Genomic DNA, 27,624 nt, shown 5'->3' on the forward strand with positions numbered 1-27,624 from the left:
TAGGAGATGGACTTGCCTGAGAACCACCAGCTCTTCAACTATTCCATGAGTGGGTGTGGTGGGTGAGGAGTCTCAGATTGGAGCCAGGAAATGCCAACAGGATTATGAGGGCTTTTGGGGCTTGTAAAAGGCTGATCATCCCAGCAAAAGGCAGAGATGGACAAAGAACTGGATTGCAGGAAGGGAGAACTGAAAGCATAAAGTCTGTCTCACATCTTCTGCTGTTAAAGAAAGACATAGCAAGTCAGTTTATTCATTTTACATTTCAAAAGCCAACCTAAAGCCCCAAATAATGGGGCAGAGCTCACCCGGCCCCTGCCCCTGCCCCACTAGCATCAATGTTTTAGTTTTTGGCTCAACAACAGGCATAGAATCCACCTGATAAAGCTCCTGGGCTCAGCATGTTATCTTCCCCAGCCTGTAACCTCTGGCCTGTAGGTTTCCACTGACTACCCATACTCTTAGTTTCCAATTCAGAATCATCTACAGGGTTGTCACGTGTGTTTCTACAGACGGGTTAGTAAGACAAATTCTCTTCCAGCCTCAAAGAAAAGTGAGGGGCACATTAAGATGCTCCTGCACTTGGAACTGAAGGATAGAGGCTTGTCCCTGAGAGAGGAGCTGGGGCCCAGCCAAGGCCACGTGTGGCTGTGGAGAGGCTAGCATGGGCAGGACCAGGGAGTGAGTTCTGATATCCGCAGGGATGATCTGGCAGAAGCCCCTCCAACCCGAGAACCTAGCACAGGCTCTTGCGCTGCCCCCACCACCCCATACTGGATCTTGCTCTAAGACACCACTGTCCTCTCAGGGGCCTCAGACAGCCTATGGCAGGTCAGATATAGCTGCAGCTGGTTCCTCAGACTCTGGATGCACTTGGACTTCAGAACCATGATTTCATCCAACTGGGTGACAAAATCTTCAAAATCCTGAGATAGGAAACAAAGGACAAATGGTGCTGTTGCTGGCCCTCTCCCAGACCTGCTTTTTTCTTGCAGGAAAACTTCAGAGCCCAGGCCATCCAGCTGGAAAACCTGCAGCATAGTTACTATGGCCCAGGGTGGGTCCCACTTCTCTGCATTTGGGACACTTTATATATAGACGTATTTTTCAGGGTAGGGGGTGTTTTTGTAGTAAACCGCTGGGAAGGCAGACGGTGAAGGATAGAGGCCAGAAGCATTTTAGTCTGGGAGTGGGGAGTGGAGAACCATCTCCCACCTGTCCTTGTACTCCCTGAAGCTATCCCAGAGGAGTGCAAGAGGAGGCCCAAGGCCTCAACCATGGTTAGCGTGTGGCGCAGACCCTTACCCCACACCTACCCACAGCAAACAAAGCTGACCATCCTGCTACTACAGACTAATTGCCAACAGCCCCTGAGTGTCCAGCCAAGGCCACTTACATTAGGAGCCAGCTGGCTCATCAGTGTCTCCTCTTTGAAGCCCAACTCGGCCATTTCATCCAGCTGTTCCTGGTGTGCTCGGATGACCACCTGCCTGGGAACACCAGAGGGGATGCTGTGAACCTCTGGGCCTCCCATCTCTCCTGGGTAGCTTTTAGGAACTGAGCCCCATTTCCAAGCCAGGAGCTGGCTCTGCCCAAAGTGGTCAAGGCTTTGACAAGGACCAACTCACCCAACCTCCTTCCCCCTCACCTGTTCTCAGGATTTGTCAAGAGACTAGGAAATACCAGTGAGAGATGGGGGCTTCTAGAGCTGTTCCCTACCTCCCCAGGTACACTAAGCTTCTCTGCAGAAAGGGGCAAGGCAGTGCCACTCCAGCTGGCATACTTGGCACAAGGTAGAGCCTGCTGTCTAGCCTGCTGTCATTTCTACTTCTGGGGGGTCCAGGACCAAAACATGGATATTTGACCTAGAAGCCAGAGGATCTGCCTTTTGTCAGACCCTACTGATGGGTAGAGACCACGGAGACAACAAGATTGTCTACCGAGGAGAGGCAGGCCCCCCCTCACCTGTATGCCTCTGTCCACAGCCCTGGCCTGAGCATCAGTGAGTAGCAGACAGACAGCTGGCCTAGGTAACAGGAGACCCAAAAAGGGCTGTAGCCTCATAAAGGAAGTACTTGTTCACCCTGCCCTCCAGCTCTGAGGCTTCTGATACTGTGAGGGGGTCTGCTAGATACTCCACCTCCTTTCTTTCACATCCTCTAAGGCTGCTATCTCATCTCTGCTGCACCGTCCACACACAGTATCCTTTGGGGCAAGCAGCACAATGACAGCCCCACCCCATTTTTACTTTGCCTATCTTGGGAGGTACCCAACCTTAGCTTTGAGGGCACACCACCAAGCTAATGGGTTGCTGGGAACCCAGACCCAACAGAATGAAGAGGATTCTGATCTCACCAGAGGTCATAGGCCTGCTTATGGGGACAGGTCCTCCCTTCTCACATCTCTTTTCCCAGGCAGAGGGTCCACCCACCCTGGTAGGCCTGCTCCAATCCGTTACTCATATCAGGTGCATCTAGACAGATTTCCTTGAAAAGCTGAACAAAGCCTTTCTCTGGTTGCAGTATAGCTCTGACACAGCTAACCATAGCCATTCCCAGAATAGGTAAAACATTAAACTGGGTGGGAGAGGGGTGCCAAAGGAGCTCAAGTCTCAGGGAGAGAGTCCAACTTACTGTGCGTGCCCCAGGGTGGGCTGATGCAGTGTCCCGGCAGTCTTGGGAGAGCAGCTGGGAGCCAGGGGAGAGCCTGGCCTTGCTAAGCACCTTTGGATTGGCCTATGTTTGAGCCAAGCAATGTCCTCATTGTAACAGGGCAACTTGATGGAGTCTATGGACAAATCCAGCTCCTGCCAACCGAGCCCTGCCAGATGCTTTCTCTCCTGAACCCAGGGCTGCTCAGCCACATCACTGCTTCCTGTTTGTGGGGTGGGTGCAGGCTCACAGTAGGGTCCTCCTGCATGAATGGTGGGGAAGGGCTTTCCTGAGAAACCCTGGGAACTGTTCAGTTCTGTCTCCTCAGCACTGGCATCATACTGTTCACTAGCCACGTGCTTCAGGGAGAGAAGTGCAGTCTCTCTGCTCTGGTTGCCCTCTCCCAGGTCAGCCTCCCTGTTGGGCAGCTTGTCAGGTGGGTACTGACGGATGGGTGATGGGGACAGGGCTGGCAGATCAGCACCAGGCTTGTTGTCAGGGGGAGATGATGAGCGCCACAGGTGCCCACTTGTCAGAGACATTGGCAGGACTACCTCTTGATCACCAGATGACACTGTGTGGCCCACAGCTGGCCCCTCTGTGCCCGCTAGGCTGTGTGTAGCCCCATCCTGGGCTGGCTGCTTCAAGGGAGGAGGGCCCTCATCGTCGGGGTTCTCCAGGAGGGACACAGTGAGGGGAGCCATCAGCCCAGAAGCAGATTCAGAGCACATGCCCAACTCCTCTTGAGAGTCTTCTCCTTGGAAAGGATGACTGGTTTTCATGGTTCTGGTTGCCACATTTAGGCTGCCTTCACCGAGTTCCTTCAGAGGTGTGCCGACTGTGTCTCTTTGGTCTGGGGATCCAGCAACAGCAATGAGGGATAGTGAGGAAGTGAAATCCTCTTCCTTCAGGGATGGTGAGCTGCCCTGAGCCTGTCCAGGAACATCACTTCTGAAGGCATCCTGTTTGAAATCCGAGGCTGAGCCACTGCCTCTTTTCTGGTTATAAACAAAGTCTACCTGTGAGCAGTAAGGCTTCTCTGCCAGTATGTCCCTGGGAGAAGGCCCTGAGGAGGTAGAGTCCTCTTCTTTGCTCCAGTCCAAGGGCACTTTACTTGGGCTGTGGCCATGATCACCTGCTGCTCTTCTGTGGCTTGTGGGATTCCTGGCGTACATCCAGCTTCCAGTTAGATTCTTCTCATCACCATCTAACTTGGGGCTAAAAAGCAGACTCTGCCGCCTTTCAGGACCTTGTTCTCTTTGATGAAGGAAGAATGAACCTTCGCTATTCTCCAGGGTGTTTCTGTGCTTCGTGGTCCTCTGACTGGAGATATGTGAGAAAGAATCTTCACTGAAATCGCTGTCATCAAGGTCCTCAGCTTGGGCTCCATCATGACTCTCAGGATAAGAGTGCAAGGGAGGAGGGGTCTCATTCTGGAGCTGCCCCTCTTGGGGCCTGTACTGGCATAAAAGCCTTTCCAGTGGTTGGTACTTTAACTTCTGTTGGAGGAGTGGTGGCTGCTGGAACTGCTGGTGATAAAAGCGCAAATGTTCCTCCCTCTCCTTCTGATGTGGAGGGATGTTGGTCCAAGCTTCAGAGGCAGGCCTAGGAAGCGTGTCGCCCTGACTGTACTCTGCTAAGTGGTGGACATCGCCCAAGGAGAGCTCAGCCCGTGACACAAGCTGCTTCTGCACTGGCTGCACAGTCTGCACTTTCTTGCACTTGTTGGCCAGCTTACCATGCACCAGGTCGTGTCCTGGGCCAGGGGCCCTGCTTCCGCACCCAAGGGCAGTTTTGTTGCCGTTTTGATTTTTCTCAGAGCACAATGAAGCTGATTCTTCTTCCTTTTTTTTGGCTGACTGTCCAGACTGCACAGTTCCTTTGACAGGGCTAGTCTGAATGACCCACTCTCGAGGACTCCCTCTGGAACTGCCCTTTTTACCAGGGACTTTAGGTACAGAAGTAAAAGGGATGTTGGGTGAGTGGCTGGCCAGAGGATGGGCCTTCCCTCTTGTGGAGCCAGGTGCCACTGTGAGTGACTGCTGAAGCCCCAGCTTGACTTTTTTGGGAGAACACTTATCCCCTGACAGGGCCACAGGGGAGTTCTGAATTCGTTTTGGAGAAGAGTTTCCAGATGTCCGATTTCGACTGGCAACTGAAGTGCAACATTTGATGCCTTTCTTTAGTTCTTTGACCCTGTAAAGGACCACTTTATGTTAAGTGTGATTCTTCAATGTTCTATAATTCCTTTTCTACAACATTCAGGGAAACAAAACCAAAGCAAAGAATTACAAGGACTGGGAGCCCTCTTTACTTGAACAAAAAAGATCAATGTCTTCTCTAAGGATATAAACATGCACCCAACATTCCATAATCAGAAGTTTTAGAAATCACCACAGTCCCACGTCACGGACAGGCCAGAGGAGCTAGAGTCAGAATTTCACGACATCCACGCAGGGCCTGTGGGGCGCAGCTACAGTGTTTGGACAGGTTCAAGCCTTGGCCTGATGAGAGGACACAGTCCTTTCGTGGCCACGTGCAAGTCTCAGCTTGGAGGGCAGAGCCTTCCCAGCACAATTATAGCCAACAGCTGTAGTTGTAAGCTTGAACCTCTGGTCCGAACACGTGGCCCCACATGCCTAAGTGATATAGGCTGCAAGTAAACAAAGCTTGATCAGGTGCATGTAGCTGAGTAGGACTGAAACCCACGAGAATGCTGTGAACATCTTGACCACGCCCTTACTTTGCCTCGTGGCATCTGGCGATAAAGATGCGGCTTGTAGTCCACGGCGCTGCTGGGGTCCCCATCAGGGAAGCATCGTCCCACGAGTCCCAGCTTTCCTTCTCTTGTCTGTCTTTTCTAAGCCTTCACCGCCCCCACTCTGGGTCACCGAACCTGGCGGAGCTGGCGCTGCATATAAGGCGCCCTGGGGCTGAGTGTGCCATGGCTGAGCCGGCTCCCCACAAGGGCCCACTCCACGCTTCCTGAAGGTGGGCCAACTCAGGGGCTTCATGTTTCCCACTCCCCCACAAACTGGGCCCTCTTTTCCTGAAAACCATCTACTTTCAGGCTTCTGAGAAAACGAGTTCCCTCAAACCTGCTGGACACTTCAGGAAGCAAAAGCCTTAGGGAAATAAGCAGGCTTGTGTTAATACCAGTAAGGGGGAAATACCTGTCTATTCCCAGGGTTTCTCAGCCTTAGCGCTAGAGGTATTTGGGGCCAGGAAATTCTGTTGGGGGTGTGGGGGGATTCTCCTGTGCACTGTGGGATGTTGGACAGCATCGTTGGCCTCCACCCACTTCATGCCAGTAGCACTTCTCCCAAAGTACGACAATCACAATGGTCTCCAGACATTGCCAAATGTTCCTAGGGAGTCAAAATCGCCCCCAGAGAGAGAAATAGAAAACCATGCTCTATTCCACACAGAAATTTAGGAGAACATAGAAAAACCCAGAATTAGCTCTCTGCTAGGATTCAGTTGCCAAGATTAAAGTCTCTTACTCTGTAATACTTAACACAAACACTATAAAAATTAGGAATTATAAGGAGACTTCAAGTAAAAATGTAACTCTCCTGTGGTTGGTTTGTAGATTCTGCATTAAAATCTCCTAAGAGGGAGCAGTACTTCTGCCTGGGGGCTCCTGGAAAATGTTTTTTCCATTGCTTTGATTTTAATACAATCCTCAATGGGGGCTAAATGACTCCTCTGACCATTTCTGAAAACCAAGATAGTAAATCTGACACTGAAACTTGATTTAAATATTCCTTTTAGTCTGAGAAGCAAGGCTAGCAGATAACACAGCTAAGCAAAGAGATGTAGCAAGACATGAATTGTGTCCATGGATGGACGGACCTTTGCTTAGGTGTTGCAGTAGGGCATGCATACTGTACAAAGAATGGGTTGGCAGGTGCCACAGCAAGTCTAAATGGTTCCAAATTACTTCTTGTTATTAAAATCTGAGCTATTTTAGTTTCATTAAGAGAGAAACCAAAATTCCTCCTAGGAAATATTTCTAGAAACCTTAGTGCCAGAAGGAATCTTATAGGTAATTTGGTCATCGATACTAAATGCTTCCAATACTCTGTGACCAAAGTCACTCCTGTCACAGAGCTCTCTTCTGATATACCTGTGGGGTCCAGCTGGAACTTTATTTTTGGACTGCTTAGCAACATTTTTCTAGTATGTGGAGAGGTGAAAATTTTAAAACACAGAGAGGAAATTTTAAGAAATAAAATCATTCTCATTCTATGTGTGCATAGATTATTACTTAAAATTAGGCCTCATTTGAGCATATAAAACAAATGGCTTTCATATTTATTTTCAATAATTTATCAGACTACTTTGAATGGGAGACATTGTTTCTATTGTACTTTTTCTATTCTTTTTTTTTTAACCAAAATTATTTCAAATGATTTCTCAATTGTACTCAGTACATCCCCTATGATAAAGGGTTATTTCCATCTTCCTTTACTGAGCACTGAGAGGAATGTCTGTTCCTAATGATGAAGTTCAAGCAATTGATATGATGTCTATGATTTGGGGACTGGGTGGAGTTATGAAACAAGATCAGCTTAGAGTTCATAATTGTTGAAGCTGGGTAATGAAAACAAGGGGAGAAGAACTTCAAGCCATAGTGGTTTTATGGAAACAATTTTGGATTATCACGCATCTTCTATCTGATCTCAGTTTGTGAAGTAGCCACTTTCTTCTAGCAGGGCTAGTGTGCTGGCATTAGGAAAGCCATGTAATAAAAGAAACCTCCTTCAGGAAACTTATTTGGGGGACCTACTAATATTACTACCGAAAGTTAACGTACACTGAGTCCTCACTACTGGGCATGGTGCTAAGCTCTTCATACGTATTACCTCATTGGTTCCACATAACTGTTATGTGAGGTAGGCATTATTATTTCCTTTTGGAAGGAAACTTGTCCCAGGCTAGCTAGTGGCAGAGGCAGGGTATTGGCCCAGACAGGATGACGCCAGAGCCCAGTGTTGTAACCATGTTGTAAATGGTCTCTCCTATTTAAATGAGATAAAGTACACAGAAGGCCTCACTCAAGCCCTGACACCCAGGAGGAGCGCCTCCTTTCATTCACAAATGGTTAGGGGGTGATCAGGCTGTTGTGTATCTGCTAGGAAGCAAGTATTGTATGGGCAACAGAGACAGAGTGGGAGAAAAAGACAGGTAAGGGTCCTTCCTGTTTTCATGGAACTTAAATGATAGCTCATCTTTTCAATGCGTTTCATAAAATGCCATGGATATTAAAGATTGTTCAATAGTAATAAAATAATAGGTTTCCCTCAAATAGTTTGTTAATCTTGGAGACAACTCCTGAGAGACTAAAGAGAAGGATGTAAGACAGAACCAGGCAGCAAAGCAGCCAGAGGAGAGGATGGTAATGAGAGCATCTTCACCTCCCATAGGAAACACGTGTCCACAGGGTAAGAGGTACTAGGTCTGCCAACAGCTCCTGCCCTTCTCTGGGCCTCAGTTTATCCTTCTATAACGTCTGGGTTGGTTTCTTCTAAGTGCTTCTGCCTTGACAAGTAATATCCTATCTAATAAAAGAGTAATATGCAAATTGGCCATCACTCCAACACACAAGATGGCTGCCCCCATGTGGACACAAGATGGCCACCACAAGATGGCCAGCAGGGAAGGGCAGTTGGGAGGGACCAGGCCTGCAAGGGAGAGCAGTTGGGGGTGATCAAGTCTGCAGGGGAGGGCAGTTAGGGGTGACGAGGCCAGCAGAGGAGGGAAGTTGGGGGCAACTGGGCCTGCAGGGAAGGGCAGTTGGGGGGGACCCAGGCCTGCAGGGGAGAGCAGTTGGGGGGGACCAGGTCTGCAGGGGAGGGCAGTTAGGGGTGACCACACCTGCAGGGGAGGGCAGTTAGGGGTGACCAGGCCTGCAGGGGAGGGCAGTTAGGGGCAAACAAGCTGGCAGGGGAGCAGTTAGGCATCACTCAGGCTGGCAGGGGAGTGGTTAGGGGGTGATCAGGCTGGTAGGCAGAAGCGGTTAGGGGCAATCAGGAAGGCAGGCAGGCGAGCAGTTGGGAGCCAACAGTCCTGGATTGTGAGAGGGATGTCTGACTGCCCGTCAGACATCCCTTGAGGGGTCCCAGATTGGAGAGGGTGCAGGCTGGGCTGAGGGACACCCCCCCTGCCGTGCACGAATTTCGTGCACCGGGCCTCTAGTGTATTATATCTCTTATAATTAGGGCAGAGGCTAGTGAGAAGATTCTACTCCAGAAAAATATTTCATCTCCCATTAGCCATTTAAAGACTATTGAACAAGGGAATGTGTCACCTTCCTCTTGTCACAGTCACATTTGTAAAATGCCAGGGCCTACCTGATCACATTTTTCAAATGACCAAGGGCACAATCCCTGATGTTAGTATCATTTCCCCAAGAACAGACTTGTGGACCTCAAGGTCAGATCTTTGTGTATGTATGACACAGACACACACACACACACACACACACACAGAGGCACGCACGCATGTGTGCATGACCTGACACCTGAGAAGGACTCACCGGTCAGCATAGCGCAAGGTATTCAGAGTGTGTTCAGTGGCAACATGGCTTGGTGAGATGTTGGCGATCATGCAGGTTTTGGCATTGCCGATGAAAGAGTCTTTCAGGACCTGTCCAAAACAGAAGGTAGGCCAATGAAGTCAACTAACAAAGGGCATATTGACGATTGTATGCAGGACACTGGGCCACAGTTCCCGTCTACAAAAAGGCAATTCACAAAAGAAACACAAATAATAAATACAAAAAAAGTTACTCCATCATTAATCAAAGAAATGCAAACAGCGTGGCCAGTGTTGCTCAGTGGTTGAGCTTTGACCTATGAACGAGGGGTTCACGGTTCGATTCCTGGTCAGGGCACAGGCCCGGGTTGCTTAATCCCCAGTTGGGGGTGTGCAGGAGGCAGCCAATCAATGATTCTCTCTCATCATTGATGTTTCTATCTTTCCCTCTCCCTTCCTCTCTGAAATAAAAAAATATTTAAAAAAACTAATAAAAAAGAAAAGCAAATAAACCATTATAAAAAACTAATATTCTTTTCACCTTTAAGATTAAGAAAGACTCATGATACCCTGCCTTCTGAGGGCCTAGGGAAATGGGCTCTTATAAACTGCTAAACTGCCAATGTACTGTATACCATGAACTGGTACAAGCATTTGGGAGAGCAGTTTGGCAATATGTATGAAAATGTAAAAAATGCACACACTGGTTTGGCAAATCGAAGAGTTTATAAACAGAACAAACTAGATAACTGTAAACTCAATACAATGATTTAAAATAATTATGTACTTAGGTACACAGAAACACCTAAAATTATTATAGAAGGGAAAAGGTATGATTCAATAACTCTGCAGGTGGATCTTTTTTATTGTTAATCCTCACAGGAGGAAATTTTTTCCATTTTCACAGAGAGTGGAAGGGAAGGGGATAGACAGAGAAAAATTGATGTGAGAGAGACACATCGACAGGTTGCCTCCCACATGCACCACGACGGGCCTGCAACCGAGGTATGTGCCCTTGACCGGAATCGAACCCGCAACCTGTCCGTCCTCAGGGCCGATGCTCTAACCACTGAGGAACTGGCTAGGGATACAGGTGGATCTTCATATACAAGCGCAGAGAGATGCATGGGAGGATGTTTACCAAAATACAGCAGTGACTGTCACTGGGAGGTGGGATTTTCTGGTACCCTTCCCCCTCTTCTTTGTACTTGTATGTACTGTTTGAATTATTATTATTTTAACTAAATAGGAACACATTTTTCTGAGATGAGGACTAATCACCTTTAAGAAGGGTTTCCTAGGTCCCTAGTTGAAATGTTTGGTAAGACACAATCGAATCCTAAATCACCAACTCTGCCTAATAAGTAGCTATGTTATTTATTACAGGGTCTGCTCCAGCCCCTGTGGAGCTGCTAGTCTAGTTGAAACTTCTCCCTGAACACAACAATCTTCACCTAAACCGCCCTCTACCTAGTCTGCCCTCTAGTGTGCATAGGACTCGGTGAAGAAAGGAACCAGGGGCACCCATACTGTCTTCACAAGTGATTGCACCAGGCAGACTCCTCCATGGGCCATCTTCTGCAGCAATTACAGATGCTGTCTTATTGGTGTTTTCTGTTAATAAGTCTGAACACATTTTTCATGACAGAAAAAAAAGCAGAAAAAATTACCTATATATAGTTCTACCACTCAGAATAATCAGTTAACAAATGTACAATTTTTCTGTATAGTTTTTTCTCATTTCATATTTTAAATTACAGATCTTGATCATCTTTCCTATCAGTACAGGTAAAAAAAAAAATCTATCATTCTTTTTAACTGCAGCCATTAGTTTTTGTATTGAAACACTGGTCTAAGTCTTACAGCTAAGAAAGTACCCCTAAGTACTTAGAAATAAGCAGAAAGCTGATGGATGATGGAAGAGCTTTGCTGCCCCCATGGGAGCCTGGCTACCTCATACCCCAAGTTTCTATGCCTGAGTATGCTCCCCTCTCCTCCTATACATGAGAGCTCCTGGAAGGAACATGACTCCTCCTCTCTCACCCCCTGCCATGCTTAGCATCATGCCTTACTGACAGTGGATGCTCTGCTGAATGAACAGATGAATGGAAGAAGGAACAATGAGAATCAGAACAAACTCAAAACTCACATTTAACATTACCTGAGTTAATTTGCTTTGCCGGAAGGGAGTATGGGTGTGTTCCTGATCCAGTGCTCGGATACATTCCTTCAGCTGCAAACAAGAAGCACATCAAACATCATGCAAAGAGAGAGTAACAGATCAGATTTTTCTTATATTCAAAAGAAAGTCAATTCTCAAAAAAAAGTTAAATGCCCTGGTCGTTTCCTGTTCAACAAGAAAAATCAAGCTAGACTGGGAAACATTATGCTGGCTGTGCCTAGGTAAGGGCCCCCAACTTAAAAGCAGTAAATAGCCCTGACAGCATGGAACAGACAAACCCACAGCCCTTCCCACAGGACCTGAGTCTAAGCTTATATAGTGGCAGTTCCGGCTTGCAAGCTGCCTCTCTCCCCCAACTGCAGAAGCATTTAGAGAAAATATCTATACCACTCCCAGCTCACATGTACACACCTATAAATGTAGCCTCAAGTGTAGACTAAAATATAAGTTGTCTGAGGCAACTTATATTTTTCCTGGGGCAGGAAAAATTCTGGAGTCAGAGCTCGAAAGGAACTGAGAATACCTAGGTCTACCTCCTCATTTTAAAAAAGCAGGGACTGTGGCCTAAAGGTAAGAGCAAATCACTTGCTCCTGGGACTAGCCTGTCAGAGAAGTGCTCACAGGACATCACTAGTGCCAGCAGAGACCTGGATATGCAGACCTCCAGGGGCAACAGATAGAGCAAGGGTGGGGATCAAGGGAGGAGAGATCTATTTCTGAGTCATGCACTGAGGCTAAAAGGCAGTAAATGAAAAGGAAGGGAGGAAAGAGAATGGAAGGAATCCCTTGGAAGTGCCAGTGCTGGGAGTTCACTGAGAACAGGTAAGTAAGTAGCTTTTGCTGTGGCTGTTTGTGATTGCAACCATAGATGCCTGCAGCTAACCCCTCTCTATCACAGAAGCTGCAGGGTATAAGAAAGTATAAGGGAGTCTCAATGTCCTCTTTTGTTGCAAATTAGTTCAATATACCCAAACTTTAGCACTGGGAAGAATCTTCAGAATGGACGAACAGATAACCAAACCATGCCCCTGAGTTCACCTGCCCCTTAAATACTCAAGTTTAAGTGTGGCCACCAAACCCTATGAGTCTTTGGGAAATGGAAAGTAGATTTTACTAAACACCAAGACTATCCAAGGAAAGTAAGAAAGAAACAAGGGGCACCTTTGTGCGTCTCACAGAATACAAGTTTTTTGTCCTATTCTAAATGGCTTGTTCCCAGGCCCTTTACATGCTGCTGCCCATGTGAGATAGGCATAGTCAAGCCCCAAAGGGTTGTATGATTTCATAGATATTCCTTCCCAATTTCATAGTTGATTCCTGGACCATAGTTTAAAAAAATTTTTTTAATTGATTTTTAGAGAGAGGAAGGGAGACGGATAGAAAGAAACAAACATTGAGGAGAGAGGATCATCCTCCATCAGCTACCTCCTGCATGCTCCCTACTGGGGAGCGAGCCCACAAACTGGGCATTTGCCCTGACCAGGAATTGAATCAGGGACCTCTTGGTTCCTGTGTCGATGCTCAACCGCTGAGCCACACTGGCTGGGATGGACCATAGTTTTAAATATGAAAATCACAAGATTTCTAGCTAGAGGCTGTGGACCCTTGGCTAATTTACTTAATCCACCTGAACCTCAGAATCCTGAACTATAAAGTGGGGATAAGAGAACTTGCTTAACTTCACAGAGTTGTGAAGACTAAACTGACTAGCATATAGTAAGTGCTTAAAATATATTGGTTCTGGGGTTCCTTGGAGAAATGGTTGACTTCAGCATTAGGGCTAGGAAAGTACAAGGTAAGAGTGTGACATCTTGTAGTACCAAAAGGCAAGAAGATGCTCAAATAATGATGGGGCATGTCAAAAGGACACAGGAGCCAATTTGAAAAAATTTGCAATAGTCAAATCTGGGATAATTTGAGCAACAAAATAAGTAATGATAGAAATGGATTATAATCTAGCAATAAAAAAATCTATTTGCTGTTATAAGTAATCTATATCCTATCTAATAAAAGAGAAACATGCAAATTGACCGTACCTCTGCTACTCCCACAAGCCACGCCCACCAGCAAATCAGGAGAGTATGCAAATTAACCCAACCAAGATGATGGTTAATTTGCATATCCAGGCACAGAGCGAAGACTGAAGACAGCGTAGAAGGAAGCCAAGCTCTGCAGAAGGGAGTGAAGCAGGCAGGGGGAGAAGGGAGAGAAGCAGGCGGGGCGGCAGAGACCGCCGCAGGAAGCCCTATTGCAGGAATCCTCCTGCAACGGGCCTCTAGTATATATATAAAAGGCTAATATGCTAAGTGTCTGACTGTCCAACCAGTTGCTATGATGGGCACTGACCACCGGGGGCAGATGCTCAATGCAGGAGCTTCGCGCACTGACAATTTACAGAGAAACAGCACTGCGAACCTGGTGCCCACAAAGCAACACTCGGCTTCCCCCAAGTGGGACACAGGCCCCACCACCACCCGGGAGCGACACCCCACCAAATTGCAGCTGATACAGAGACTCCATGGTGCAAAATGCGGCCCACAGCCCAGCCCAGCCCGAAAACGGTGTCTGTGGGTGCTGGGTAATGACAGCACGTAGCAGTGCCCAGCTTCCTCTCCCTAGTGACCAGCCTTCTTGGAGTTTCTTCATAGAAGTCCTTCCTGTAGTAGGTAGATAGGAGACTCGGTGGAATCCAATTTTCTTTTCATTAGCCAGAAAACGGAGATTTAGAAAGCTTAGAAACTTGACCCGAATGAAAAGAAGAAATGGTGGACCTTGAAAATGACTTGAGGTTTTTTCACTGTGCAGAATATAGTCAAACATTGCTGCAGTTAAATATTTTACCCTTTGTTTTCCCTGCATGATCTACACTAATAATCTGTTTCATGTTGATATTTACTGCTGTGTTGCTGACAATTACCTGAAAGAGAAGTTGGGGTGCTTCACTGGGTTGGAAAAAGTTTAGCTAAATCAGAAAGCAGGTCTAATTAAGCAAGTTTATTCTATATCTATAAAAGGTTAAGTTGACTTGCGCATGCGCGATACATATAAAGCTCTCGCTGGCGCCAATCGCACGCATGTGTTTCGATCTGTCAATGTCCATCGTGAAATATGCAAATTGACCGTACCTCTGCTACACTTCTATTATAGAGAAAGGGCAAATAGTGATTTTAAAGATATTTCTTCTATTATAGAGAAGGGGCGAATAGCGATATTAAAATATTTCTTCTAATTAATTTCCTTTCAATGTGCACAAATTTGTGCACCAGGCCACTAGTATAATAAATAAATAAATTGGAAAGAACAGCTCTTTTTTACAGCAAGTCCAACTAATGAATGTAGAAAGAATAATGGGAACAGAGAATCCCATCAGGTAAACACCACAGGAAATGGATGTTAAAATTGCGCAGCAAAAGTGTGCTGTAAACAGGATATTTGCATAGCTCCAAAATATCTTCCCATAATATTAATTACAAAGGGAAAATTATACCCTTACAGTGGAAAAGCCCAGCCTAAACCACCTTAATTAGGCTATCAAGGTTAACATCACCAGTAATAAGACGTGGTGACTTCACACACCATGTAATATGATACACTGAGAGGGATGCAACTTCAGTGGAATTCTTGCTAAAAATTCATTACCTAAATCTAATAATAAGAAAACATCAGACAAACCCAAATTCAGAGACATTCTGCAAAACAACTGCCCAGCATTATACAAAGGTTTAACCCTTTGCACTCGCTTGCTTTTTTCTCGATTCCTTTATTCTAATGCTAACCATGTCGAGTCACACTCGACATCCTAGTGCAAAAGGTTAAGGCCATGAATGACAAAAACTGAGGAACCTACAGAAATATGACAACTAAATGTATTACATATAGGATCCTGGACCTGAAAAAGAACATTAGTGGGAATAGTGGTGAAATTAAAACAAGGTCTGTATATTAGTTAATAGTATTACAGCAATGTTAGTTTCCTGATTTAGGATAATTTTACTATGTTATGTAAGATGCTAACATTAGGGAAGCTGGGTGAAGGAACGTTATGTATTTATTTTTGCAACTTTTTCTGTAAGTCTAAAATTAGTCTTTCTCTCACCTCTCATAGCCTCCCAATTTACCCCTTATGTGGTCTGGAAATAATGTGCCTAGCTGGAGACTTCAGTCCTGATCAAAAGGACTTAAATAATGGGGCACAGGCAACACTATTATAGCTGGAAAAAGTAACAAAGATCTCAACACTATTATAGCTGGAAAAAGCAACAAAGATCTCTATAAACTGCTATGGAGTGAGCTCTAGGATACTGTTAACTGAAAAAAGCAAAGTGCAGAGCAGTGTTTACAGTATGCTACCATTTTTTTTTTCTGAGAAAAAGGGGTGAATACAAATATATATATAAATAATTATAAAAAAGGAGGAAAATAAGAGCTAAGGGGACAGGGGTGGACACTAGACTTCTCTGAATGCGGCTTGTTTTACAATTTTTACTTTAAGTGAATATGAAACTGATAAGTTTAAACACATAGAGAAGAATTATTACAAGTGACTTCCCAACACAATATTATGATTATATATCCCCAGTGGGATACAACCTAAGGATAAAAAGGAAACTGCAAAGAAGTCTTAATCTGAATTCAATAATCATATTATGAGTAATAATAGCATTATTTTGAAATACATATATATTGAAGTAGAACAAATACACTAAGTAATGTTTTAGAATTTAAGAATTCTAGCATAATAGAAAAGGTAAAGAAATATAAATTGAAAACATTAAGCAAAAACTATAATCTTTTTTATTGCTACTTATCCTCGATATAGTTTTTTATTTAACTTTTTTTCCAAGTGAAATTTACATTCAATATTACTTTATATTGGTTTCATGTATACAACATAATAGTTAGACAATCATATACTTTAAAAAGTGTTCTCCTTGATATTTCCAATACCCTCCTGGCACCATACATAGTTATTACAATATTATTGACTATATTCCGTATGCTGTACTTTATATCCCTCTGAATATTTTTAAACTACCAATTTGTACTTCTTAATCCCTTCACCTTTTTCACTCAGTCCTCCCCACTGGCAACCATCAGTCTGTTTTCTGTATCTATGAGTCTGTTTCAATTTTGCTTGTTTTGCTTAGCATAATATCTTCTAGATTCGTCCAGGCTGTCACAAATGGTAAGATTTTATCCTTTTTTATGGCTGAGTAATATTCCATTGTATATATGTAGCATGACCTTTTTAAAACACTCACCTATGGATGGACACTTGGGGTTGCTTCCATATCTTAGCTATCCTATCTAATAAAAGAGTAATATGCAAATTAACCATTACTACGCTACACCCTCAACCCACGCCCACCAGCCAATCAGGAGCAAGTATGCAAATTAACCCCAACCAAGATGGCTGCGGCCACGGAGCGAGCAGGAGGCTTGTGTTTCCCTGGCAATGGAGGAAGCCAAGCTTTCCACACAAGCTGGCGGGCCCAGGCCTCCACTCAAGGCTACAAAGTTTCAATTATAGAAGATAAATAAATCCCAGATACCAGGGCCTCCTCTTGGGTCGCTGGGGGGCGTGGTCGGCCTGCAAACCACCACAGGCCCCTTGCCCAGGCTGCCTCATGCCCCAAGGGAACCCCCACCCTGATCCGGGACACCCTTCAGGGCAAACCAGCTGGCTCCCACCCATGCACCAGGCCTCTATCCTATCTAATAAAAGAGTAATATGCAAATTGACTGTCACTTCAACACACAAGATGGCTTCCCCCATGTGGTCAAAGATCCTGCCCCCATGTGGACACAAGATGGCCACCACAAGATGGCCAGCAGGGGAGGGCAGTTGGGAGGGACCAGGCCTGCAAGGGAGGGCAGTTGTGGGCAATCAGGCCAGCAGGGGAGGGCAATTGGGAGGGACCAGGCCTGCAAGGGAGGGCAGTTGGGGGTGATCAAGTCTGCAGGGGAGGGCAGTTAGGAGTGACCAGGCTGGCAGAGGAGAGAAGTTGGGGGCGACCAGGCCTGCAGGGAAGGGCAGTTGGGGAGGGGGGACCCAGGCCTGCAGGGGAGAGCAGTTGGGAGGGGACCAGGCCTGCAAGGGAGGGCAGTTAGGGGAAAACAGGCTGACAGGGGAGTGGTTAGGGGGTGATCATGCTGGCAGGCAGAAGCGGTTAGGGGCAATCAGGAAGGCAGGCAGGCGAGCAGTTGGGAGCCAGCAGTCCTGGATTGTGAGAGGGATGTCCGACTGCTCGTTTAGGCCCGATCCTCCTAAACGGGCAGTCGGACATCCCTCTAGGGGTCCCAGATTGGAGAGGGTGCAGGCTGGGCTGAGGGACACCCCCCCTGCCGTGCATGAATTTCGTGCACCGGGCCTCTAGTATTATAAATAATGCTATAATGAACATAGGGGTATATATATTCTTTCAAATTAGTGTTTTGGGGAAACCCTATAATCCCTGATATATTTTTCTCTTTCAAAAAGATTATCTATCTCTTAGCTGTGTCCATCTTTTTAAAAAGATCTAGAAGCAAGGACTAACCCAATGGTAGTAAGCACCCCTAAATAGTCTCTAAATACCATTTTCCTCTAAAACACTGGGCTTGATGAATAAATGGCTGATTCAAACCTGGGGAAGGAAATGTACAAGATGAGCTTAGAACAGAAAGCCAAGAAGCAATCAGGGACTAGTAGGGTTGGGTCAAAGAAACACAGGAATATACCATATTTTCCGGCATATAAGATGACTGGGTGTATAAGATTTTCCTGGGTTAAAAAGTCGTCTTATACGCCAGAAAATACGGTAGTCCAATATATCTAATCCATTATATCTAATCCCATCAATATAGTCCAATATACCGTATTTTCCAGCGTATAAGATGACTTTTTAACCCAGGAAAATCTTATACACCCAGTAGTCTTATACGCCGGAAAGTACGGTACTTGAAAAGGCTCTCACTAGCCAAAGATACACAATTTAAGCAGCAAAAGAATAATGATTATGATGAGTTTATCTGTATATATAAAGTTCTAATATGCAAATAGACCGTAAGGCGGAACAACCAAACAACAGAACAACCGGTCGCTATGATGTGTGCTGACGACCAGGGGGTGCGCGTGGAACATGGCGGGCATTGGCAGTGGGTGGCAGAGCGCGGAACATGGCGGGCTTCAGCCAAGGTGGGATGGTTGAGCAGGTGAGCAGGGGTGCCAGACCAAGGTGGGGTGCCGGTCGCTATCATATGGGCGAGCCTCTGGTGGTTACTGAAAATTCTTTGCTCCCGCACAATGTGGTCCTGCACGCACCCACTGCTGGCGCCGAAGCCACCGCTAGCACCTGCTGCTGGCCCTGATCACCCCTCATGGCTTCTCCACCTCCCCCTGCTCTTGAGGGGTGATCGGGGCCGGCAGCCGCCTCTCGCACCCACTGCCAGCAACGGCCCTGCTCATACCCGCTGCAGGCGCCAGAGCCACCGCTTGCACCCACTGCTGGCACTGGCCCCACTCACACCTGCTGCCGGCACCCAGCGCCAGTCTCAATCGCTTGGCGCCGTCAGTGGGGGCGAGCAGCGGCTGCCAGCCCCGATCACCCCTAAGGGCTTCTCCACCTCCCCCTGCTCCTGAGGGTCGATCGGGGCAGCAGCCGCCACTCGCAGCCACTGATGGCACCGGCCCCAATTGCTCTGTGCCGTCAGGGGGTGCGAGAGAGGCTGGTGCCATCAGCGCGTGGGAGCAGCGGCAGCAGGAGCAGGACTGCTGGCAGAGAGGGGACTGGGGGCTGTAGTGGGAGGGGCTGGGCAGGGGCGCAGAGGATGGGCTGAGACCCACCCCTGTGCCCACAAGCAGCCGTTGAAGGTGCATGAATTTGTGCACTGGGCCCCTAGTAGTAATACAAAAACCAACAAAAAAGTAAACAAACTCATTGGTCATGTTTAGGTTACCAGGATACCAACTCATTCTGAAAACTGGTGACTAAAGGCAAAAAAATCTAGCATTTATCTTGCCTCCACTGTATGAACTATATTTCAGGATAATCAGAGAGCTGAGAAAAAGTTCTTTCCAGCTAATAAATACAGAAAGAATACTAGAATTAGAATATCACCATTTTGTAATCCCTAACGAAACAATGGATATAAGTGATGCACATCAAGGGCTCTAAAACCATTAGGTTAAAAAGGCTGATGGTAAACTTTATAATGGAGGAAATAGGCTGACAATACTTGAATCTTTCTTAATTCTTAAAATCACAAAAAGAAACAACCAGACATTCTGTACCTCTTGATGTGTTCCTATAGGAAGTCTAAGAATGACCCATGAATTATTTCTGCCAAAAAAAAAAATAAAACCTAAATCTGATCAGTCCTCTAGATCAGCACTTTCACAAGAGAAATATGTGAGCTACAAATATAAAACATATGTTATTTTAAATTCCTAATATCCACATTAATACATATTAATTATAATATTAAATACATAATTTAATTATGTTTTAGTTAATCTAATTCATCCAAAAATATTGTTTCAACATGTAATCAACATGGAAAAAATAGTTATTTTATATGCTTCAAAATCCAGTGTGTATTTTACACTAAGAGTACATCTCAATTCAGACTCACTACATTTCAAGTCCTCAATGGCACATGTAACTTAGTGGCTACCATACTGAACAGCACAAATATAGATCTTAACCACTTTATAGAAACGATAAAGGATATAGTACTGTTACACATCAACATGGAGATGCAGTCAACCTAATCCAGACTGTAGGAAATCTTGTAGGATAATGACCCAGTTTTCTTAAATGAATATATTGATACTAGAGGCCCAGTGCATGATTGAATCATGCACGTGTAGGGTCCCCTACACGCTTTCCCTTTTGATCACGGGGAGCTGGGTGCCTGTCTGCTGGTGCACCAGGCGCCGGAGGCTTCTGAAAGGCCTGCTGCCTGAGTGGACAGGCACCCAGCTCCCACGCTTTCGCTTTTGATCGCTGGTGCACCAGGCACCCAGCTCCCACGCTTTTGCTTTCGATCGCTGGTGCACCAGGCCTTTCAGAAGCCTCCGGCGCCACGGAGGCTTCTGAAAGGTCTGGTGCCTGAGTGGACAGGCACCCAGCTCCCACGCTTTTGCTTTTGATCGCGGGGAGCTGGGTCCCTGTCCGCTGGTGCACCAGGCCTTTCAGAAGCTTCCGGTGCCTTCTGGACAGGCACCCAGCTCCCACGCTTTCCTTTCGATCGCTGGTGCACCAGGCCTTTCAGAAGCCTCTGGCATGGCGGAGGCTTCTGAAAGGCCTGCTGCCTGAGCGGACAGGCACCCAGCTCCCACACTTTTGCTTTCGATTGCGGGGGAGCTGAGTGCCTGAGTGGACAGGCACTCAGCTCCCCCGCTTTTGATAGTCCGCGTGGCGGGACGTCAGCTCGCTGCCCCAGAGGCCCCTTCTGTGCCGCAGCACAGCCATGGCGCAGACGCTGAGCTCGTGCCTCTGCTGGCGACGCAGCTCAGCGTCCCGCCGGCCCAATCAGCTACCCCAGCCATCCCGAGTCCCGCCCCCCTGCGCCTCCTGGCCAATCATGGGCATAGCGAAGGTACGGTCAATTTGCATATTTGTCTATTATTAGGTAGGATAAGAAGAGAGAGAGAGAGAGAGAGAGAGAGAGAGAGAGAGAGAGAGAGAACTGATAATGAAATAAAAGAGACATATCAAAGTATCTTGTTTACATACTGATTTGAACAAACCAACTATAAAAAGACATTTATGGGATAACTGGAGAAACTATACTACTTAATGGATAATAGATAACATTAAATGATTATTTCTCTAGGTATGATACTGGTATAATTATGTTAAAAATATTATCTCATATAATATTTGTGGAAAAATAATTTGATGACAGGACTTGTTTTAAAATAATGCAACTAGGGGAAGGAAAAGTATTGGGTAGATTTTTCACATGTTGAAGCTGGGTGACAAGTATTCGGGAGATCATTATACTATTGTTCTAGTTTTGTATGTTTGCAAAATTAATGCAATTTTAAAACTTGATGAGGGAGAAAGCTTACCTAAGTTAACCATTCAGTAATTTTAGAAATACTTCTCTATTCCTAATTGGCAGGGAGTGACCAGAGGAAGAGAAGACAGAGAGAATAGGGAAGAGTTGCCTAGAATTGCTGAGAATCTGATTGGGCAGCCTCCATCTCCATTCCTGGAATTCACTGCCAGATAAAAGCATGCCCTTGCTCTGTTGATTCCATCCCACCCTTACCCACTCTGGCTGCATGTAAAGAGTGGAAAAATCTCTCAAGAATGATTTTTAGATGAAAGCTTTAGAACAACTTACAGCCAGAAGACTCTGGTTAATTTCTGCACCTTCCATCTTTGTCTGTCTATCTGAGTCTCTGGCATCTGCTGCTCTTTCACTGCCAGCCAAGTCAATGAAAGAGATCCTAGAGAAAAGACACAGCAGGGATGATTTCTATGGAGCTTTGGTTTATTTTTATATCAGTCAGCATTTTGTGACAGCCGGAAGAAATGAACACTGGCCCATACTCAGAAAAACACACACATTACTGTCAGCTTTCCAAAAGTATTGCAAGATTCTGATCGGTCTGCTGCTGCTGGCACTGTTCAACCCGACACTTTCATTGGTTTTAATCATTCGTGAGAAAGTATGATTGAAATTAATAAAACATTCTTCCCATAAGGCTAAATGACCACAATGTAAATCACTTAGGGGACCACTTAGATAATTAAACAGAAACTTTTGTGGGCTGCTTTCCAGCCAAAAAAAAAAAAAGGGAAGAAAGAAAGGAAAAAAAAAAAAGACTCATTACTCAGAGGTGAGATAGGCTCATCCATCAGTGTGGCAGAGTTTGCTAAGATAGCACCAGAGAAGCAATGAATGTACCCAATTGTCTTATGGTTTCTTTCAAGCAGGATGGATTAATTTTCCTTTTTCTTTTTTTGGCCTGTAAGCTCTCTGAGATGCATTCTCTGCTGTTCCTCTGCTGATACTGTGTTTCACATTAGAAGCAATCAATGTTCCTTTTAATAACTTAGGGTTGACCAACAATAGGCCATTACTTCATGATTAATCAACTGATGGCACTTTAGTACAATGATTTATTTCAGGGCTAAGAACTCTACTCTATCCTTGAAATAAAGAACTCTGTGGTGGCATGGTGTCCTGTTGTTGATAACACATATTTCAAAGTCACATTAGGAAAAGGCAGACAATGCAATTCCTGAATATTTCCAGCTCACCTGCCAAATGTTCTCTTGGCTGAATCTTTAATTTGAATTTGGATGATAGCATGAGAGCGGGAGGAGTCTGCATTAACTCCAGTGGCCCCGGTGCTCCGCTCCTTGCTGCCCTTCAGAATCACCTAAAAAATAAAGTCCATAGAGTGACTTCCCCAAGGAGTAAACAAAGCCCTCTGGCTCCCAAGAGACCAGACATGTAACTTTGTCAGTACACTGCAGTTTTTCCCTCTTCATGTTGAAAGGGACCCAAACACTAAATCATACAGAGTAAGTACCCAATGAAAATAACGTGGAATACTAATCTTGGGGAGAACATTCAGTAGCTCGAAAGCTAATACTTCTTGATCTCATATATTTTTTAATATCTTTGATGGATTTAGCATGACAAAAATCCCTAGGGCATAACTTGGTTCCAAAGCAAGGTCCCATAATTCCCACCTATTTTAGTAATTGAAGCAAAGGACAGAAATGTGCATCATGGAATGACTGATCACATTCACCCGTTTCACCAATATGTAGTCATAAAGGGAGTCAGGCTTGATGTGTGGGAACATGGAATTGATGAGTTATTGCACTTGCCATAAGCCCATGATTTCCCTTGAGACCAATGCCCAACCCCCCCCCCCCCCCCCCAATTAGGAATAAAGACTAACCTAGGTGCCTCTGGCCACAGGGAATGGGGAAATTCTCAGGATTGGCCTCTAGCCATTGAAAACACAGCCATATATGAATATGCTGCCCTTATTTTGGATAGGGGAAGGGGTATTAATTTCTGAGATTCAAAAGGTGAACAACAAGCCGAAACCGGTTTGGCTCAGTGGATAGAGCGTCAGCCTGCGGACTAAAGGGTCCCAGGTTCGATTCTGGTCAAGGGCATGTACCTTGGTTGCGGGCACATCCCCAGTAGGGGGTGTGCAGGAGGCAGCTGATCGATGTTTCTAACTCTCTATTCCTCTCCCTTCCTCTCTGTAAAAAATCAATAAAATATATTAAAAAAAAAAAAAAAAAAAGGTGAACAACTTTAAATATATTATTTGATAGAATCCTCGCAACAGCCTAATGTGAGATGAGTATTATTAGACCCAGTTTACAGTTGAGGAATAAACTCAGAGGTTGATTTCCTCACAAACAGCTGTTGTGTGGCAGAACCAAATTCCAATTTCAGTATGTATGACTCCAAAGCCCATGTGGTTTCTACTACACTATGGGGCACTGACAATAAATTTATTATATTGAAGTACATTAAAGGTAAGAAAGTCCTATCTCATTTTTTCTCAATCTTTCATTGTAGGGAGCGGCTCTAGGGTCAAGCTTTGGGCTGACCTGTGGCAGGGCCACAAACAAGTCCCAGCCTGGAGCGTAGAGCTCTCTAGCATAATTAAGCCTGACCTTGTAGGCCTCCCTAATTCCTTCCTAAGTAGCTAATGGGCTGTGGGAGGTGCAGCAGGTGTTGCCAAAACAAGAACATTTGTATACATGTTAATCTACCCTTGTTTTAATCAGACTATAAAATAAAGCATGGGTTTGCAGGCTGGGTCTTTTGTATTCTCATCCAGGCACGGGAGATCCACCAAGCCCCTGCTGTATTCTCTTGTCTGTCTTTTCTTCAGTCCTTCACCGCCCCTCCTCAGGTTCACCCTTGGCCATGTTAGCGAGGCACATTTCATAATTTTAATTTATATCATACTGAATATAGCTACAGTTTCCAAATTAAGAGTCCAAAAGTTAACAATCAAACTTCCACAATAGGCCAAAAATATCTTAACAAGCAGGGGCTTATGCATTTAAAAATTTTAACTAAGTTCCTCAATGGTCTGAGCAATAGTTAATGTTTTTAAAGATTAACTGTGTGTGAGATTTAGAATTATATTTTAGAATGAAATTTAGAGTCATACTGTGAATGTACTAATTTTATAAACAGTTTGCTAAAAGTTTCAAGGGACTATCTGATAAATCCTTCTGTGATGAAAAGAACCTATCCTATCCAATGAAAGAGTAATATGCAAATTAACCATCACTCCACTACACTCACAACCCACACCCACCAGCCAATCAGGAGCAAGTATGCAAATTAACCCAACCAGATGGCTGTGGCCACGGAGAGAGCAGGAGGCTTGGGTTTCCCCGGCAATGGAGGAAGCCAAGCTTTCCACAAACCCTGGCCAGCCCAGGCCTCCACTCAAGGCTACAAAGTTTCAATTATAGAAGAGAAATAAATCCCAACAAAAATGGCAGCAGCCACAGAGCTGGAGAGAGTAGGAGGCTTGAGTTGCCCGCAGCAATGGAGGAAGCCAAGCTTCCACAGCCCTGGCCTGTCTTGCCTCCACTTAAGGCTACAAAGTTTCAATTATAGAAGAAAAATAAATCCCAGATACCAGGGCCTCCGCTTGGGTCGCCGGGGGGCATGGCCGGCCTGAAAACCACCACAGGCCCCTTGCCCAGGCCACCCCATGCCCCAAGGGAACCCCCACCCTGATCTGGAACACCCTTCAGGGCAAACCAGCTGGCCACCACCCATGCACCAGGCCTCTATCCTATCTAATAAAAGAGTAATATGCAAATTGACCATCACTCCAACACACAAGATGGCTGCCCCTATGTGGACACAAGATGGCCAGTAGGGGAGGGCAGTTGGGAGGGGCCAGGTCTACAAGGGAGGGCAGTTGTGGGTGATCAGGCCAGCAGGGGAGGGCAGTTGGAAGGCACCAGGCCTGCAAGGGAGGGCAGTTGGGGGCAATCAAGCCTGCAGGGGAGGGAAGTTGGGGACGACTGGGTCTGCAGGGAAGGGCAGTTGGGGGGGACCCAGGCCTGCAGGGGAGAGCAGTTGGGGGGGACCAGGCCTGTAGGGGAGAGCAGTTGGGGGGGACCAGGCCTGCAGGGGAGGGCAGTTAGGGGTTACCAGGCCTGCAGGGGAGGGCAGTTAGGGGCAAACAGGCTGGCAGGGAGCAGTTAGGCATCACTCAGGCTGGCAGGGGAGTGGTTAGGGTGTGATCATGCTGGCAGGCAGAAGCGGTTAGGGGCAATCAGGAAGGCAGGCAGGCGAGCAGTTGCGAGCCAGCAGTTCTGGATTGTGAGAGGGATGTCCGACTGCCCGTTTAGGCCCGATCCTACTGGGGGGATCGGGCAGTCGGACAACCCTCTAGGGGTCCCAGATTGGAGAGGGTGCAGGCTGGGCTGAGGGACACCCCCCCTGTCGTGCATGAATTTTGTGCACCGGGCCTCTAGTTAATTTATAAAACTAGATTATCAACTACATGGATAGCAAGTTGCTGCTAATCAGAAATCAGAAAAGTTAGAGCAGTGATCCCTTACACTGAGTGTAATAAGTGCCAAAGGGGAAAAAAAAAGTACTGAATGCTGACTAGTTCACTTATGGCCTATCTGTTCCCAAACCACCGAATTTAAATGCACTTCTTCATCCTAGCCTCTCCCTATTGCCTTGACTTCATGCTTACATAGACTGTAACAATACAATGATGATGGATCATCTTAGATTTGTATTGTTCTTTTTATCAACTTTCCTTTCCTTTTCTTTTTTTTTTTTTTCATTAGAAAATTAAGACATGCTTCCTGTGGAAAACTAGGCAAATATATACCACCCATAATCCCAGAGTTAACAAGATTCTGGTTCATTTCCTCCTAGAGTTTCAGGGTTCTCACCATTTTATTCTGTTTTTCACAAGCACCATGAGAGAGACAAGAGAGATCCTTTGAATCTCCACATTTGTGTGAGCAATATGCTTGATGGATAAGGGAGGGATCACAGAGAAGTTAAGTGACTTATCCAAGGTCATACTGGTAGAATACAGTCTAGGGATAGAAGCCAGGTGCCCTCTGCCACATATGAGTAATGATGATACTTCTGCTGGGACCTAGTGAGAACTTTGAGAGGCATCAAGGCTATACCTGGTCAGGAGCAGTGGATACTGACAGGAAGCAGAAAGGATAGCTCTGTGGTGAAATTCACCCCCAGAGGAGTCAAGAAAGGCTGGCTTCTGGGTTCTATTACAGAGTTTTATACTTGGCTTTTCACTGCACTTTGTCTACCATGAGGTACTAGGTACCCATGAGTATGTCTCAGAAAATCTAACATGTTGAGGCAACCTTTCCTGGCTAAATGCCTTTTAGGGAAGGCATGAAGGAATTTCTGGTCCTTGGTCCAGTTTCCTCAGTAATAGCTTGAAATCATCATGACTTTCAGAAACTGTAGAATAAAGCAGCTGAGCTCTAAGGAGTAAAAAAATGAGGCAGTTTGTGAAGATCATCAGACAAACTTTTGTAAATGACATACAACTCAAGTGTAGTAGTTAAGAGATTGAAATCTTAAGTTAGACTATCTGGGTTCACAAGCCAGCTCTGGCACATGGTTGTGTGAACTTTTGCAATGTATGAACACTTGCAAATCACTTACGTTTTTAGGGTCTCAGTTTCTTATCTATAAAAATGGTAATCTCATGGGTTACTTATGAGAATTAAAAAGATAATACATGTAAAGCACTTAGTACCATGATTGGTACATAGTAAGTTTTCAATAAATATTCATTTTTTAAAAGATACTTTATAAAGAACTAACATCTCCATGCAAACTTCCAAAACTTAAACTATTTTCACAAATGTAAATAAATCAGTTTCATGGGGAAATAAGAGTTTTATAGATCAACATGAGATTCCATGGACTCCCCAGTAGAAGAAAGGAAAAAAAAAGCCTATCCCGCGTGGCTCAATGGTTGAGCCTTGACCTGTGAACCAGGAGGTCACGGTTCGATTCCCAGTCAGGGCACATGCCTGGGTTGCAGGCTTGGTCCCCAGTGGCAGGTGATCAATGATTCTCTCTCATTGATGTTTCTATCTCTCTCTCCCTCTCCTCTCCCTTCCTTTCTGAAATCAATAAAAATATATTAAAAAAAAAATAAAAAAGGAAGAAAAGGAAGTGAGGGAGGGAGAGAGAGAGAAAAAAAGACAATTTACTTGGAGGAAATAAAAGTCTAGGAGT

At 45.5% G+C, this 27,624-nt stretch overlaps 1 protein-coding gene across 1 annotated transcript in view; it reads right to left on the reverse strand.

Annotated features, from left to right (window-relative positions):
* Nucleotides 1-22: 22 nt before the first annotated feature.
* KIF24 (kinesin family member 24) overlaps nt 23-27,624 on the reverse strand; it is a 51,753-nt gene continuing 24,151 nt past the window's right edge. The window contains exons 6-12 of the mRNA XM_008141975.3: nt 22,632-22,753; nt 21,709-21,814; nt 11,353-11,424; nt 9,193-9,302; nt 2,634-4,847; nt 1,397-1,490; nt 23-926 (exon numbers count right to left, since the gene is read on the reverse strand). Of these exons, the coding sequence (XP_008140197.2) occupies nt 786-926; nt 1,397-1,490; nt 2,634-4,847; nt 9,193-9,302; nt 11,353-11,424; nt 21,709-21,814; nt 22,632-22,753 (2,859 nt within the window). The 3' untranslated portion in view covers nt 23-785. The remainder of the gene's footprint in view (nt 927-1,396; nt 1,491-2,633; nt 4,848-9,192; nt 9,303-11,352; nt 11,425-21,708; nt 21,815-22,631; nt 22,754-27,624) is intronic.

The sequence above is a fragment of the Eptesicus fuscus genome, chromosome 15 (assembly GCF_027574615.1).
Source record: "Eptesicus fuscus isolate TK198812 chromosome 15, DD_ASM_mEF_20220401, whole genome shotgun sequence".
NCBI classification, from domain to species: domain Eukaryota; kingdom Metazoa; phylum Chordata; class Mammalia; order Chiroptera; family Vespertilionidae; genus Eptesicus; species Eptesicus fuscus.